Here is a 16902-nt window from a genome sequence, read left to right as displayed (position 1 = left end):
ATGATGACTCAGAGGCATGAAGCACACCAGCCCGGCCTGGGTGAACTGAGTTGACAGGCGAGATAAACAAACAAAGAACATATACATCTTCATACTTCCTCAAAATGTTTCATTCATAATTCAGTTAGTATCTACATCACCGTGCAGAGGATGTAGCCTAATATTCTACAGCCACCGTACTTCTACTATTCTACTGTAGCGCCCCTAAGTGGGGGTGAAAGGAATGAGCCCTTTTAATGTCGTTGCTAGTCTAGCCTTCAATTTAACATTCTAGCATAACCAAAAAACTAATTTTCAAATGGAGTTAAGATAAAATACAACTGTAACACACATTATAAAGTAACAAAACGACTTAAACAGAAACAATATAGTTGTTTTTTTTGGCGAATGTAACTGTTGAACTGTTCTGACTGCTCCTGCTCCTGCTCCTATGAATTCAGGTAAGCTATGCTGAACAGGTGTTCAAGCGAAAAGTGTTACCCAGCGAGATGTGCTACCATACTGCTCTGTGCGGTAAAGGGCGGCTTTTCGTCTGTCGAGTATGGAAGCCCATTTCCGCCAGTTAAAAAAATAAAAATGAAAATAATAAAGTCATAATAATGAGATACGAAATTATGAGATATAAAGTTGAAATTATGAGACTTTATTATTTTCATTTTCATTTTTTTACTGGCAGAAATGGGCTTCCGTAGTCGAGGAATGCTTCCTCTAAAATCTTAAATAAAGGTTTCATTATAAGTATCAAAACATGCTTCCCGTTTCCTCAAAGTGCAACTGCAGCGAACAGTGGGGTTTTAAAGTTATTCTGTACTGGAAGCATGATTTGATTGTTCCCCATATTCTGATAATAAAAATGGAGTGAGTAGGGAATTAATATAAAGTTTTTTCGTTTGTTCTGGTAGCATTATTTGATAGGGTAGACGGTTCAGCCTCTGCTTATTTTGAGCATTTTTTTTATATTTACAGGTTTTGCCACAGACTGTAAATATTTTAAACTTAATATTTACAGGATATTATTATTGTTCCTATGGAAGGATTTTTTCGAGAAGGCAGCACAACTCAACAGTACACCAGAAAGGTTAGGCGGGTGTATTGATAGTAGCAATTTAGTGAAGTTTAGCCGTCTTCCCTCCTTCTTAAGGTAACAACAAAATTACTAAACTTTACTTAACTTTGGGTCTTGGTAAAACAGCCAAGTCCCGAAGTCAAGTAAAATTCTAGCTATCACAAACGCTGCAGTAGAAGTTATTGATTACTAGTTAATAAAACCAACTTCCTAGTAACAAAACGGAGTTGATAAACAAAGCAAACTAGTACCATAGATAATAAAGCTGGCCCGGTGTCATCTTCTGACAAATTTGAGTTAACAAAGCTAGCTTTACAAGGTGCCAATTTACCATACAACCAATTCTACTATAGAAATATTAGTTGGTTTTTCTTCAATAAGTTGAGGTAAGCTAAGTAAGCTTCATATTCGATTTGTTATGCAGCTTTTATTTAATACAGTTTCATAACTTTTGTAGTGAGGGCTGAACTTGAAACTAGCAATATTGCCTTGTTTTTCATTAACTTGCAGATTTGAACTGACAGATATCATAATAGGTTGAGATTTTAACCATCTGTTGTTGCCAAAACATTCTTTCAGGGTCCTTCTGGAAACCCAACATGTTTAATAATGTTTATGTTTGAATTGAATGCTCTTTTTCTGTGTCAGTGATCAAGATGGTGCCCTCCAAATACAGAGGTTCTCTCAAAAAGAAGATCAAATCAGAGCTTGAGTTGACTGCCAGCAGTCTGAGCCAGGAGAACGACTATCTCAAGAAGACCCTGGCAGAGTCTCGTCATCATTATTCAGCTCTTCATAAGCTACTGGAGGTAAACTTGGTCAAACTTTGAAAGCCAAAACCGTTTAGTGGGAGCTGAGTTTCTTTGTTATTCAGAGTGTTTTACAGATACTGTGAGTGGAAACAAATATCTTATCTTTTCACAGAGATTCCTAACTCTTGAAACAGTTAGGCTGGAGAATTGTCAGCAACTAAAGGCTAAAGCCGTGGAGATGGCTTTGCCGTCAGAGCAGCTGAGTGGGAAAGAAGATGATCTGTTTGACGGAGTGAGTATGAGGAGAAAGAGAGTGATGCCCAGCTACTCGTCAGAGATTGCTGAAATCAAGAGCAAGCTTGTGAGCGTCACGTCTAGGTGTCAATATCTGGAGAACAAAGTTGCAAGGAATAAGGTACAGCACGGCTTTGTGTTTAAAATGACTGAATGTTGTGCTGTTGAGGAAAGTAACAAACTGTAAGCATTAAGAAGCTCAAGACCTTCCTATTGACACTGATCAGTAAGAAATGTTTTATTAAATGTTCTAAAAGAGATGCTCATTATACTTCACAATATATTTAAATTTCCATTTAAGTCATCCCAGTGTTAGATAGTTAACAAATACGGATGGCCTGCACACGGTTAGCTGCAGAATGGCATCACAAAATGGGCCTATTTCACCACCCTCTCATAGAGGGAGCAGCCAAGTTGTCAACAATGCCTTTAACAATTGAGAATAAGCCAGCATGCACTTCACCAGGGCCCTGAAACCAAAGCAATTCAAATAGCATTCAGCCATCAGTTGTTTCACTCCACCTGAGCTTTTGCTGCTTCCAAAAAATGTCTTTCTTATTCCTACCAGTTATGTGCCACTAGATGGCAGCATTTGTTTTCGTGTCAGCCTTTCTTTAACTTTTTAAGCCTTATAGGGCACATCCTAGTCTTCTGTATTAAGGTCAAATGTTCATTCACATATATTTAAGGTTGAACTATATTTATCTTTTGTCAAATAGGGCTCCATTTCTGATGAACAGGCCTCCACCGACGAAGTAAGAAAGCTGCAATATGACCTTAAGGATGTATGTATTCTCCAGTTAACGTCCAATGACTGTTTTAGTTGTCACTTTCACTTTGTACTCTGTATGTTCATTTGTTTCTAATGAGGATGTTTGGCTATGTACAGTAAACATGTCTTGCTGAGTGTTTCTGCTGTGGAGCCATCCCACTGGCTCAACACTCCTTCTGTCTCTCTCTGTTATGTGCTTCTCATTATTTATTTCATCCCCCGAGGCCTTGGAAAAAAACAAGCAGTGGCTGGAATATGACCAGCAGAGAGAGGCCTATGTGAGGGCAGTTCTGGCCAGAATGTTATGGCTGGAGAAGCAGCTGAACGAGGCCAATAAGGCGCGCTCGCAGCAGCACAATGAGGACTATTCAAATGGTAAGCCTGAGAGACAGTGGGCCATGAGCACTCACCACTAGGGCAAGAAGGGGCAACAGACTGTCACAACAAGGTTTTTAAGATTTTGAGATTGATAGAATCAGCTCCTTCTAATGTATCGTACAGGAAACCACATTCTCTTTACTATATAGTTCTTGCCTAAGGCTGTATGTTTTTCATTCATCCTCTGGCATTTACATTACAGTGAATATGCGGATAAGCCAGATGCAAGAGCACTATGAAAGACTCTTAGAAAAAGCCAAAGATGAGCTGGAGGTGCTCAGGGATAGGGTGAACGAGACCTGCCAAAACCTGACAATGACCCAAAACATGTGAGTCTCCTCCAGACAAATAAATATTATAGTTTTCAAAGTTGGAAAAATTAACAGTGTTTGTCAATTTTGTGGTGGACCTTTTGATTTGTAGATGCAAGAACAAGGAGGAAGAGGTAGAGGAGCTCAAGCAACAGCTGCAGAGTGAAAGAAGCAATAAAGAGGCAGCAGAATGTCATAGTTGGTCTGAGATTGAAGAGGAACACCTGACTGATGAGACCAGAGACCTGCGGCACAGACTCAGTGAGGAGAAGCGCAAGTCAGCTAATTTGGAGTTCCAGGTATGGAAATATGAAAAAGGAACTCATACAGTTAATATACGAGGGAAGACATTTCCTATTAGAAAAAAAATAATCTTTCTCTTTCTTAGACGAGCATCCGGGATAAGTTTTTCAAAAACCTTCACCATGCAGACCAGAGAAAGATTGCAGACCTGCAGCGGCAGGTATGACCCACACTCTTACCATTATTAATTTGCATACATTCTCCATTGTAATTAAACTTTTGTTTTTAAAATTATAGATCAAGATTTCTTCCCAGGACCTTGAGGACGAGAGGCAGGATTGTTCATATTTAAAGGAGCAAATGGTCAGTGTTCTGAAGATGATGCAAAACACCAGAGGCCATCAGGCAAAACTATCAAAGGTTGGCATGAATAGAGAATGGTTAAGTAGGAAGTTTATCCCCACTTCTCAAACTGCATGAATTGAAATCTTGGGGGCAGCATAACATCTTAAAGACTCAACATTGCCATATAGAGCCTCTTATTAAATGTAGGTCCAATATAACTTGTCCTCTTTCTTTGCTTTGGTCATGAGGGACATGTCTTGCCCCTCATCTGTTAAATGTGATGCTATATTTACCAGCCAGTTGCTGATCTTGTTCATCTGCTGTTTGGCGCTGTACAGGTAGCATAGGTCGGCTTTATCTTTGGTTTTTATGTGCTGAAAACAGCTGCCTGCGGACAACAGAGTTCTTCAAAATTAAGAGCTCTTCAAAATTAGTTTTTAGAAAAACCAAAAACAATGAACCAAAGTAAACAAAAAGGCTCCATATAGCTAAAATAAATTGAAGAGTATAATGCAAACATTTTTTGTTTGTGTCTGTAGTCTGTTAGTAACCCCTTTAAAAGGAAAAACAATAATTTGATCCATTGTTACTATTACAATTATCCATTTATGCAGCTTTAAGTTTATTTGGTGCAAACTGTTTCATACACTCAGAGTCTTATTAACCAGAACTGGTTTTTGACTCAATTTGCATCAGAGAGAACAGCGGGATTGCAGTCCATGCAAAGTGACACCCCCACCATCCCCACCCACCAGAGAGAGCCGCCACTCGTCTCCTCACAGCAGCATGCATGATGGAAGCTGTCTGGAGTGCCCGATCTGCCAAGCCCAGTATCCTGTCAGTCACTACAGGGAACTGACTTACCACCTAGAAGTCTGTCAGGACTGAAGGGTTGAGCAGAATTCCTCTTCTGTTCAGTGTTTTCTGTTGTTTGAAATCTCAATAAACTACAGATTTAAATTGCTAAGGTTGTGATTCTGAGCATTAACTGGACCAAATATTCTTTGTTTATCCCAAAAATGCTTTCTTTTCTTTAACATGTATTTTTTTGGCTTTTTATGCGTTTATTGGAAACAGGACAGTGGATAGAGGTGAAAATCGGGGAGAGAGAGATAGAGTGGGGAATTTCATGCGGGAAAGGAACCACGGGACTGATTTGAATCCAGGCTGTCCGCTTCGAGGACTACGGCCTCTGTACATGTGGCGCCTGAATCAACCACTTGGCCACCTGCGCCCTTCAAAAATGCTTTCTCACCTTACCAGAGGATTTTTAGTTGCTCTACAGATCGTCAATGAAAATATCAATATCTTTTACCATATGTTTATTTGGCAAAATATTATACTCGGATATCCATGGTTCTTAGATGTTAAATCCTAAAGACCTCATTTCTTCTGACTTTTCTTCTTGCGTTATGAGAATTTTAAATGAAAAATCCTGACGACTATTGTGTGGATTTTCTTTTATTCCTGTTTTTTTATCCAGCACAAGATATCAGGTCAAAATTGAAATTTGCTCATTACATTGTTAATGTAATATATGCAAATTAACAATCTTCCCATCAGCCTAAATTGTCTTTAGTGCTAATCAGTTATTTATATAATGCCTAAAGATTAAATTATTTTGTGTGACCCTTGGTCAAATCATGCTGACGTAGGCACTTGTCCCTGACCAGGTTTCATACTGTTCGAACCAGATGAATAGCTCATAACAGCTTGTGGTAGTTAATCCCTTCCCTGTACTATTTAAAGGAGTGGATTAGTATTTCTAACAGACAATATGGGGAGTGTGAGGTCTGTGCTGTGATTGAGAGCTCTGAAAGGGAACGTGACACAAAGAGCTAACCACGGCTAACAGCTTAAAGATGAAGATGCTGATATGGTTTAGTCACCTGTTAACCTGCTTGTGCCTTTCAGGTACATTTTTGGATACTGAATACTGAGCATGGTAATAATTTAATTGAAAGGACGATGTGTGTTTGCTACAAAGTACATCCCAAACAAATACTTCCCAGCTACATGCCTCTAAATAAAAATATATCTCTGTAGGATTTGAACGAGGTGAAAGCCCTGCTCACTTACTGTAGCACTACTCCGGACGTTCACCTCATAATCTAATTCAGAGTGTAAATAAAATGGCCTCAAGCTAATGAGATCGCATTTAGCTTATTTGCAATTTACACAGTATAACTGCTGAACAGTTGCATTAATCAGAGATTAGAATTTGGATTAACCTTCAGGTGATTCGGATAAATCTCAGTCGACATCAAATCATGTTATGTTGTTATTTCAAGTAGATCTATTCTTACAGAGGATGTCGCTGTGTTCGATATTTTTGGATAAGCTCAAATGAAAAATAGTTTGCAAAAAAATATTGTGACACATTTTAAGTCAAATACATATGAACATCCTTTCAAAGGTTTGAGCTGGAGCAAACAGCATCATAAAGGTAGGCCATTGCACTCTTCACTCCTTTCACTTGTGTAGTAATCTCTAGGAGCAAAATCAGCATGCATTTGGAGTAAGACCCCTAATAAAGTCTATTTGGACATTAAACCTCACACTGATGTTATGCACTTGAAAAAAATCCCGTATTTTGACCTCTCTTCTGAGCTGCACTGCACAGATCATGTTGGCAACACTATTGTAAAGACCCTGGCTAACACTGCTGTCCCTCTTGTCTGTTAAAACAGTTGCAGTCCTGGTAACCCCGGGAACGCACACTGGTTGCCAACAAGACCACTCTGACCTTCAACTTGTTTGTATAGCTGACATGCAGTTCATCTATTTTGTTTGTATGTCATCTCTGTGAGCGCCTGTGTCACCATCGCTACCTTGATCTCCATCGGTGTAAAGGGAATGGCAGACCCTGCCCCTATTGAACCCCAGGATTACGACCCAAACTGTCTTCTTCTCGTCCTTCACTCCGCTCCCTCAGACGATTCTTTAAAGCGATAGAAGTGGATTTCCCTGAAATGGTATACATGGTTAACAAATAAAGGGAAAGCAAAGGGTCGACATTAATGTAAATATTTTTTGTGTCTTTACCACAGGAACTTGTACACCTCTATCTCAAGTGGCCAGACACAGCTGAAGGAGTTCTGTGAAATGTAGCCTTCGCTGCCCTATGTGCCTTTCTCCCAGGTCAGTTACTGCAAATTATATTTCACCATGGACATATAGAAAGACTCCATGGATGTTTAAACCTGGTTAAAAACACAATAATAAGTTTGATAGGCATGTGTAGATGAATGCAGGATACATATATCATCACTATATCTTCCACCACAACATTTTAAGATCCAGATGCACAGGAATCTATACTATACTGCTGTGTACTCATTCTGATCCTATTATCACCATAGACTACCTTAACTTTGCCAGGAACTTCCTGGGTCACCTTTGTGTCTCCTCTGCCATTTTCTTCTGGGTGGTAACATTCACAAAGGCCATCTCAACCCTAAATCCCATGCAAACTTGCATAAAGCACAAATATATTTGCCTGCACCTCTGCTGACATACTGGCATTACTTCAATGCTTAAACTTCCAAACAATAAGATGATTAATATTCTAATGTATTTTCTGATTGTTTTCAGCTTCCAAAAAATATCCCAGCCTTTAAATCCCAAGTAGCAGAAATTAAACATTAGGAAATGAATCCAAGGAGATGACTTATATTCAGTCAATTTCACAAAATTGATTCTTTTTAAATATGCCATTGGCTTCACATTTGTATTAACTTGTGGGGAAGTAAATGTCTCTCAAACAGATTACTTTAACAAACGAGAGTTTGCCGGGCCAACAAAGGTAATTAAACTCCACGCAGCAGTCAACAATCCCCTTAATCCTGTCAGTGGTTAAATGTAGCTTCCATCAAACAGAACCATGACTCCCAGGCCTGTCTGGAGGAGCACTTCTAGTTCAACTCTGATGTCAAAATGACCAGAATCAGAACTTGATCTGAATGGACCAGCTCCAGACCAGTTATTCTAGCTTGTTTGTTGCTGTATCATCACTTTGATCACTTTCTCTCATACAAAGCTTCTCAGACACCATAAGACACTTAAACACAGCTTTTATCATGTAGCCAATGACTCCTCCGACCTTTTCCTGGTATTATAGTTATGGTATTATCCTTATCCTCTTAAAAATCCTACAGAATGACTTCCCACCTCACTGTTTGCTACTTTTTCAAATGTATCAACATTGTTTGTTGTTGTTACCAATCCAGAGGTGTGTACACAACATAATTAAAAAAAAGGCATTCGTCATTGATCTCGATATGTTATCAGATGTTTTCAGGAAACTCCTCAGGAATAGTTGCAGTTTTGACCTCTTGCTCCCTGCCCTCCTCTACAGTTCAGGTCATACTAGGGTTCCATAACTCACCTATCACACCCCTAATGGGATTAGCCCCTCTGAAATGACAAGTGGCTGGATTTACAGTTAAGAAAGCTCAGGGGTTTATGACTCTTGCGTCACAGCTATTAGTGCCCCCTGGGATCCCCTTACCAGTAAGCCACTCTCTACCTTCTGTTACCGAGGAGGAGGTTGGACCTGCTGCTTCGATCCTGTGATAGTAGAGGGTTTTGAGAAATGTCACAGTGAGGTCTGCTCTGCTGCATCTTCTGGAGGCCGACATTACTACTCTACTCTTCCTCCGAACATCTGTAAAGGAGTTTTTTTTTTTTGTGTGTGTGCAGCTTCATCTATAACTGGACAACATGGCAGACAAAGACACTGTAGAGAAGTTCCTTGACAACAACCCACAGGTCGCTAAGGAGTACTTTGAGAAGAAAGTCAAGGCAGAAATGATCACTGCTGCCTTCAACAACCAGGTCCAGGTCAAAGAACCGACCTCTTACAAGGATGTCTCCACCATCCAGGAGGCTGAGTTCATATTCGAACTCTTAAAGGAGCTGCAAAGCGCCAACCCGATGGAAAAAGCCCTTCACAAAGTTCTCCAGAGGATTGCTCTACTGATCCAGGCTGATCGTGTTAGCTACTTTGGCTACAGGGCTCGTAATGGAGTACCTGAGCTGTCCACCGTCCTTTTCGATGTGACGCACAATTCTCCATACGAGAGAAATTTTGTGAACCCAAATGTAGAGATTGTTTTTCCCACCGACATGGGGATTGTCGGCTGGACGGCACAGTCCAAGAAGCCGCAGAACATTGCTGATGTTAAGAAGGTGAGCTAATGGCAAGGATTATAACTCCAAAATTAGACACGGGCAAATCGCAAAGGTCATATTGTCAAACCAATCGTGTCTATTTATATGCAAAGTTAAAGACTTTACAACTTTATTACAATGTTTTAAAGAGCACTGGCTCAAGATCAAGAATGTAGAGATGAGCAAGTCAAAGATATCTTATTTCACATCCATCTCGTTGTGTTTTCACGCTTAACCTTTAAATGACCTTCTGTTATTTCCAGGACTCTCATTTCAGTGACTTTGTGGATAAACAAACCAAATACACCACCAAATGCATGATGACCACACCAATTATGTATGGACAGGAACCCATTGGTGTGGTCATGGCGCTCAACAAACAAGGTGCAGACCAATTTTCAAAGAGTGACCAGGAGGTGAGTGGACAGGATGCTTGTTTTTTTTATCATCTTTAACAGAGTATGTGCACTGGAGGTTAGTGTGTTTGCCAGTGTGATTAAGGAAAACAAACTCCAACATACTACACTCAGTTAGGATAAGGGGGAAAATGAAAGTTAAGGATGAAGGGTTTGTTGCAGACAAATCCCATGCAAGGGTCACTTCCTTATCCATGCTTCAAGGGAAAACTGCCAATTTTAGCCCACCACCAGCTTCCTGTCTCTGACCTGTATATTTAGAGGATTGTCTTAGTACTTTGGGTCACTGTTATGACAGCTCAATTTATAATCCTTTTAGACTGGGGGGGGGGGGGGGGGGGGGGGGGGGTTGAAGCCCAGACATTTTTTCTAGCCTTGTATCAATGCCTCTTTTCAACTGTAGTGTTTCTGTAAGAGAAAGTGTCCACAATCTGTTGTGATTGACACAAATATTAAAAAGAGAACATGTGATTTATGACACTATGATTCTTTCCTGTTCAATCCCAGCTCTTCAATAAATACGTGAGCTTTGCTTCTGTGGTCACTCTCCAAGCCCACACTGCTTTGATGTGGGATGTGGAATCCAGGAGAAGCCAGGTAAGAAGAATAAAGCACATGAATAAATCCACATAAGCTAAAATATTTCTTTTTTACCTTGAAGACTCAAAGGGCCATCCTATGAAAGTCGTGAGCAGTGATTGTTTTCTTTGCTGTAGGTTCTGCTGTGGTCAGCCAGCAAAGTTTTTGAAGAGTTGACAGATATTGAGAGGCAGTTTCACAAAGCTTTATACACAGTGAGGACTTACATCAAGTGTGAGAGATACTCCGTGGGGCTCCTGGACATGACCAAAGAAAAGGTTGGTAAAGACTTTCATTTTGTCTTTATATGAATCAATCAAGCAGTACCGTACTGTAGCATGATTCTGGCCTATTTTCCTACAGGAATTCTTTGACGAGTGGTCAATCAAACTAGGCGACCAGGAGCCGTACAAAGGCCCCAAGACACCTGACGGCAGAGTAAGTGCAAAGCATTGGTTTGTTTTGTACAATAATTCTCCACCATTGGCGCCTTAGAGTTTAATTAAAAGTGCTTCAAACTTTTAGGAAATCAGCTTCTACAAGATTATTGACTACTTGCTTGAAGACAAAGAGGAGATCAAAGTTATCCCGTGAGTATCATTATGTATTCTAACACCAGTATGGTACGCCTTTTTATAAAGCTATATTTGCATATTTTTTAGAGGTTTACTGGTCTTAAGAAGTTTGCTGTGGCCCATGTTTTATTCTCTTCACTCACAGCGGCCCCCCTGCTGATCACTGGGCTCTGGTCAGCGGTCTCCCAGCATACGTAGCTGAGAATGGATTTGTAAGTTAAACTTTTATTCCATTGGTTTTGTGCAAATGTTAAACAGCTCGCTTCATGGATCTGCTGATTCCCAATCACACATGACCGTTTTTTTTCTTTCTCCTAGATCTGCAACATGATGAATGCTGCGGGGGACGACTACTTCCAGTTCCAGGCGAGACACTCTTTACTGACAAGTGGGATTGAGTTTTGTTTTTGTACAACACAAAGTTCCCTGTTATAATCCGGATATTGTGTTTGACAGAAAGAAGCAGTGGATGAGTCCGGATGGACGATTAAGAACGTCCTGTCGCTCCCTATCGTCAACAAGAAGGAGGAAATTGTTGGTGTTGCCACTTTCTTCAACAGACACGACGGCAAACCATTCGATGAGAATGATGAACAAATCACAGAAGTAGGGAAAATATCTCTCATACCATTAAAATGCATCCCCCAGAGTACTGATTATGTTATTGATATCATTTGACCTCACTGACATTTGGACAAAGCGGCATGTCTCATCTCTTTGATGATCTTGTCCTGTACTTGTGACATTTGTTTATTTATTTATTTTCAAAAAATCATATCCTGCTTTATTTTTTTTTACAGACAAACAAATGAATCATTGTTATTGTTTGGCGCAGAAAATGTAAAATGACGTTTCTTCAGCATGCTGTTAATCGACGCGCCTTACACCTACACAGTGGCAGCAGGAACAGACATTTAGATGTATAGGAATAATCTTGTTGCCGATGGTCTCTCTTGCTTTAGGCATCATTATTAATTTCAGTCTGTTTCATAAAAAAAACTCCTCACAGGGGGCATTAAAGGATAAGTTAACTGGAAGCATTTGTTTTCAGTACAAGATTTATAAATAAAATACAGAATTCATTTGTTTCATATTTTTGAATGTCACTAGGCTCTGACCCAGTTTCTCGGCTGGTCCACTCTGAACAGCGACACGTACGACAAACTGAACAGGACAGAGTGGAGTAAAGACATTGCCCAGGAAGTACTCATGTACCAGACAAAGGCCACACCGAATGATGTGCAGACCATCCTGGTGAGCTGCTGCTCCAACTGACTGTAACTACAGACCTCAAACAGATTGCTAGATCGAGCATCCCGTTAACTTTTCGTTCCCCCGCAGAACACTCAAGAAAAGTTTGGCTCTGCACCAGAAGACTGTGACCAGAAGGAGATGTACAAACTGCTGGTAAGCACGGCTGTGTAGGGACGACAACTCTTCCCTTTGTTTGTGATTAGAAGCTGACTGTTTGCTTTTTGTTTCCAACCTTCAGAGAACCACCATCCCTGAAGCCAAGACCGTGGAGCTGATCGAGTTCCGCTTCAGCGACTTTCCCTTGTCAGAGTTGGAGCTCATCAAGTGTGGCATCCGCTGCTTCTTCGAGCTGGGGGTGGTGGAGAAGTTTAAAGTCCCAGCTGAGGTACAACATTTATTAGTCAGGAAAAGTCTCTGTACTCACCAAGCGACAACCTCCGGTCTTGAAAAGTGAATCCAATGCAGAAGTGCGAAATCCTGCTGTCCGCTTGAGGCTGACTCCTGGAACCCCGTTAGTCACATACACATGACTGGCAAAAAAAGTTGTTTTTACAGCATAAAGAAACAAGTTTACAGCCTGGTACAGAAAACAAAATAGGTCCAGTTAGTTATAATCCTCACTGGCACACACTGTATGGGGGGGTGATTTTTTTTTTTTAAGTACTCGCGTTATCCATAGTTGTAGCTGACATGATTGACAGGTGGGTGCGATGTAACCCCGCCTCAGCTTCGGCCCTAATCCTGTGGTTAGGTGAGACAGCATTTCCAGCATGGCGGCGGCGGCAGCAGACGATGAGCCTCCGGAGCCCCCCTGCTGTAACAGATGGCTGACGTCACTCAGGCGTCGTCCATTTCGTAATTTTTACAGTCTATGGTACTCGCTCAACAACCTCATGCCTCTGTTCAAACACCATACGACTCGACACGACACCTTGGGGAATTTAGTCTTAGACTCAAGTGCTGCACACATTTAGCTTCCTCTCCCGTAGAATCAATAAAAAAAGATAAATAAAAATCAAATCAGACGAGTTTGGTTCATGAACAATGCAGCGACACAGGAAGTGCCAACAATATCTATGTAGTCTAATTTCCAAGTCATTTGGCTCTTGGATTAAGCTATTATAATGATTTGCATATTTGACCAAAGAATGACTTCATAATCTGAGATGCTGAATTTGAGTCATAGGTTTTTTCTGGATCTACTTTTTTTTTTTAAACCGAATGCAAAGACTCATTGCAGACCTGTTTTTTGTGTTTTTACCTGTCATGCAGATCCTGACACGATGGATGTACACCGTTCGTAAAGGATACCGTGACATCACCTACCACAACTGGAGGCATGGCTTCAATGTTGGACAAACCATGTTCACCCTGCTGCTTGTGAGATTCAGTTCTCATATTTCACTTTATTTTCAGTTAGTGAAAAATAAATGGCATAACACCGGGTTTTTTTCCCCACTTTCTCAACAGACAGGTAAACTGAAGAAGTATTACTCTGATCTTGAGGCCTTTGCCATGGTGGCCGCTGGATTCTGCCATGATATTGACCACAGAGGAACCAACAATCTCTACCAGACGAAGTACGTTTTTTTGAAGGTCATTTCTAGGCGACATTAAGAACAAAAAGTTGTCCAGAAACTAAACAAAGTGACTTTTGTCTTCTTGTTCTGGTGGACTCTTTTAGGAGTTTATCTCCTCTGGCAAAACTGCACAGCTCCTCGATTATGGAGCGTCACCATCTCGAGTACAGTAAGACTCTGATGGAGAATGAGGTGGGTCCTTATATGTTTACATATTAAACAATAGTTAAAGCTTCAAACAGATTATTTCTAACTTCTCTCGACATTCACAGGACCTGAATATCTTCCAAAACCTTCAGAAGCGTCAGTTTGAGACCGTGCAGCATCTGTTTGAAGTTTGCATCATCTCCACCGATCTCGCCCTCTACTTCAAGTAAGTAATGTCCCAAGTTTGGTTCCATCAAAATTAAATCATAACTTCTGGATCCATATTAAAAAATCTTTCAAGGCCAAGTAATGATTTTCAAGGACTTTTGAAAAGATCTGACAGCCTTCTTGTCTTTCAGGAAGAGAACGATGTTCCAAAAAATTGTGGAAAGTGTTGAAGGGATTCCAGAAGAGAAAGAGAAAATCAGCTACGTGTCGAACAATGCAACTAGGAAGGAAATTATCATGTAAATGGGTCAATGAGCACGTTAAAAAAAAAAAACCTTTTTAGATCATTGTTTTCTTGATGCTGTTTTTCATTGGAAAAAAATGTCTCTCTGCAGGGCAATGATGATGACGGCTTGTGATCTGTCGGCCATTACAAAACCGTGGGAGGTTCAGAGCAAGGTATGATCCTGTCAAATTGATTTTAACTTCCACCTACCGGTATATGTTCTGATTGCTTCTTCTGATTGCTTCTTCCTAGGTCGCTCTGATGGTGGCAGCCGAATTTTGGGAGCAGGGAGACCTGGAGAGGACAGTCCTGGACCAGCAGCCTATTGTAAGATCTATAAACTATGCTTCTTGGTAAGATATATGCACTGAGTATGTTGTCATTATTCCCTAACAGTACATTTCTTCTGCTTCTTCCTCTCCTATAGCCAATGATGGATAGGAATCACGCTGCTGAGCTGCCTAAGATGCAGTGTGGTTTCATTGACTTTGTCTGCTCCTTTATATACAAGGTATCTAATTACAAATATTAACATGAACATTTTGTATGAATACACAACTTAGTATATATTTTTTCTTGCAATTAATTTTCTCATGCAACTTCTCCTTTGTTGTTTGATTGTCAGAGCATTAGTGTTTATCTATATTTCTGAGGCTTGGCTCTTAATGTGTCTGGGTTTTCTGTGTGTTTGCAGGAGTTTTCTCGCTTCCACACAGAGATCACCCCCATGTTCGACGGGCTAAACTTCAACAGGGGAGAGTGGAAAGCTCTCGCAGACGTCCATGCGGCCAAGATGCAGGCTATCGAAGACGAGAAAAAAAAACTGGAAGGTGGAGGTGAATCAGGTGAAGCCCAGATCTCTGAAATCATATTCATGTTTTTTTTTTTGCTCATGTGTGTTTGCATTGTCGGCTGTCTCTTACTTTTGCTTTCTCATTTGTGTTTTTGTTTTGTTTTTCAGGTCAAGATGGGAAATCAAAGACATGTGTTGTCTGCTAAACTTGGACGGTCCGAGCACTTATGAAAGGGTTGTTTGGATGTGTATTTGTATGGAGTGTGTATGTGCATGAGCATGTGTTCACAAATGAGGGAGTTCAAATGTGCAAAAATACCAAAATGATTTTTCTATTATGGATCTTGTATCCCCTGTTACAGAAGGTAATTGTAATCTGCACCAGTCCAAATACTCTGGAAACATACATTTAACATTTAACTTGTATATACTTAAAGAATTAATTAAAAGAGTATATGTGTATTATATTATAAATATTTTTACTGAACATAATTAAAGGGTCTTTAGCTCTCTTTCTTTGGTTTTGGACATGTGAATAGAGAATTTAAACTGCAAATAAGATGTGCAGTCAGAGCAATTCAATCTGAATATTTTTGGAATATAATCTAAAAATAAAAAGCTCCTACTTTCTTGGAAATGGCGTTATTAGCTAAGTCAACAGTTCCTTTTTATTGTAATTGCAAGGTGTTTATTTGAAACATATGTCTCTGGCAAATGGATGAGAGATGTAAGAAGATTTGACTGAATTGGATTTGGTTATAATCCACCTGGGCCCCCCAGGCTTTCTTGTTAAGTCCTCCGCTTACATAAAGTAAAAATACTTGCGTCCTGCATAAGTCACAGTGTGAAGAGTGCATGTGACATTAACAGACCAGGAAAGTGTCAAGTGGTAACAGAGCAGAAATCACAGTCGACCCACAAAGAGTGCATCATGGGAGTGTCAAACAACATAATATTAAAATGGTATGTTGGGATTTTTTTTTTTTTTTTTTTAGGAGCTGAAATGTTAAGATTCATTGTCATGTCTCAAGAAGAGCTTATGAAATGGGTAGCATTTAGCAGAACAATGTCAGACTTTGTTCTATTCTTTTGACAAACTGTTTCTGTAATTTTAACAGAACGTTGCATCTCTGGGAATGATAGCTTTGCAAAGAAATGTACCCCTATCAAACATGTATAGATTTTAAAGCACAATTGTACGTGCAATATTATCATGTATAAGTTGTGAAAATGTCAATAAAGTTTATTTTCCAAATGCGCTGTATTTCAGTTTGTTGTTGTTGGTTGGGGGGGAGGCTGCATTTATAGTGCATTCTCACATTCAGCAAATCAAAAGTTGCAATCATGCAAACTCAACAGAAAGGAAAAAAAGTCATTTTGCAGCATGGCTGAAATTCAGTAAATAAATTATGGAGTAAAAGATTTTCTTGATGGTGAACCTCAGCTTCATCGATTCAAAAAAGACTCACTCACCTGGCTCTGTGTGCACCATGTTAACAACTGATAGCCAGCTAAAAGGGCTTAAAAGAGCAGGAGGGACCAAACATCACCTTCTAATCAACTGCTAACAAGCTTACAGGAGGCCGGAGAAGCTGGATTCTAACTGGTGCCTGTTCTTGAGACGCAAATAGACTTTAATCTAAGGTTGTCAAATGTTTGTATACAGTTTAATGCCAAGTGTTTTATCTCAGATAGTAAAAGGAAAAGTACTGAAGCTTTAAAAGAAAAAAAATTAATATCCTCATATTTTGAATCCAAAACAGATGCAGAG

General features: G+C 40.0%; 3 protein-coding genes across 3 annotated transcripts in view; all 3 read left to right on the top strand.

Moving 5' to 3' along the window:
* Window positions 1-16902, top strand: part of chata (choline O-acetyltransferase a) — a 125724-nt gene that overhangs the window by 82777 nt on the left and 26045 nt on the right. The window lies entirely within an intron of this gene.
* On the top strand, window positions 4-5115 carry LOC132976070 (centrosomal protein of 55 kDa-like). Its single transcript, XM_061041007.1, has 10 exons — window positions 4-40; window positions 1715-1875; window positions 1991-2233; window positions 2832-2897; window positions 3109-3259; window positions 3465-3591; window positions 3686-3872; window positions 3962-4036; window positions 4114-4236; window positions 4858-5115. Exons 1-10 carry the CDS (start codon window positions 4-6, stop codon window positions 5047-5049), a joined length of 1362 nt encoding a protein of 453 aa, XP_060896990.1. The 3' UTR covers window positions 5050-5115.
* Window positions 8685-16386, top strand: LOC132975342 (cone cGMP-specific 3',5'-cyclic phosphodiesterase subunit alpha'-like). The gene is made up of 22 exons (XM_061039829.1): window positions 8685-9351; window positions 9597-9749; window positions 10257-10346; window positions 10466-10606; window positions 10692-10766; window positions 10854-10918; window positions 11049-11115; window positions 11222-11269; window positions 11360-11509; window positions 12014-12157; window positions 12245-12310; window positions 12396-12542; window positions 13430-13537; window positions 13628-13737; window positions 13842-13929; window positions 14010-14110; window positions 14244-14351; window positions 14448-14511; window positions 14591-14665; window positions 14766-14849; window positions 15033-15183; window positions 15300-16386. Exons 1-22 carry the CDS (start codon window positions 8884-8886, stop codon window positions 15335-15337), a joined length of 2541 nt encoding a protein of 846 aa, XP_060895812.1. The 5' UTR covers window positions 8685-8883; the 3' UTR covers window positions 15338-16386.

This window comes from Labrus mixtus, chromosome 6, assembly GCF_963584025.1.
Source record: "Labrus mixtus chromosome 6, fLabMix1.1, whole genome shotgun sequence".
NCBI lineage: Eukaryota > Metazoa > Chordata > Actinopteri > Labriformes > Labridae > Labrus > Labrus mixtus.
The sequence above is the reverse complement of the archived record's forward strand: the minus strand, read 5'-3'. Positions and strand labels throughout refer to the sequence as shown.

What these genes read in the sequence shown, in the direction of transcription:
- LOC132976070 (XM_061041007.1), top strand. Translation starts at nt 4, where the DNA reads ATGACTCAGAGGCATGAAGCACACCAGCCCGGCCTGG. An exon ending in ACAAAGTTGCAAGGAATAAG is followed by an intron (nt 2,234 to 2,831) that starts GTACAGCACGGC and finishes TTTGTCAAATAG; the next exon opens with GGCTCCATTTCTGATGAACA. An exon ending in CTGACAATGACCCAAAACAT is followed by an intron (nt 3,592 to 3,685) that starts GTGAGTCTCCTC and finishes TTTGATTTGTAG; the next exon opens with ATGCAAGAACAAGGAGGAAG.
- LOC132975342 (XM_061039829.1), top strand. Translation starts at nt 8,884, where the DNA reads ATGGCAGACAAAGACACTGTAGAGAAGTTCCTTGACAACAACCCACAG. An exon ending in TGGAATCCAGGAGAAGCCAG is followed by an intron (nt 10,347 to 10,465) that starts GTAAGAAGAATA and finishes TCTTTGCTGTAG; the next exon opens with GTTCTGCTGTGGTCAGCCAG. An exon ending in AGACTCTGATGGAGAATGAG is followed by an intron (nt 13,930 to 14,009) that starts GTGGGTCCTTAT and finishes CGACATTCACAG; the next exon opens with GACCTGAATATCTTCCAAAA.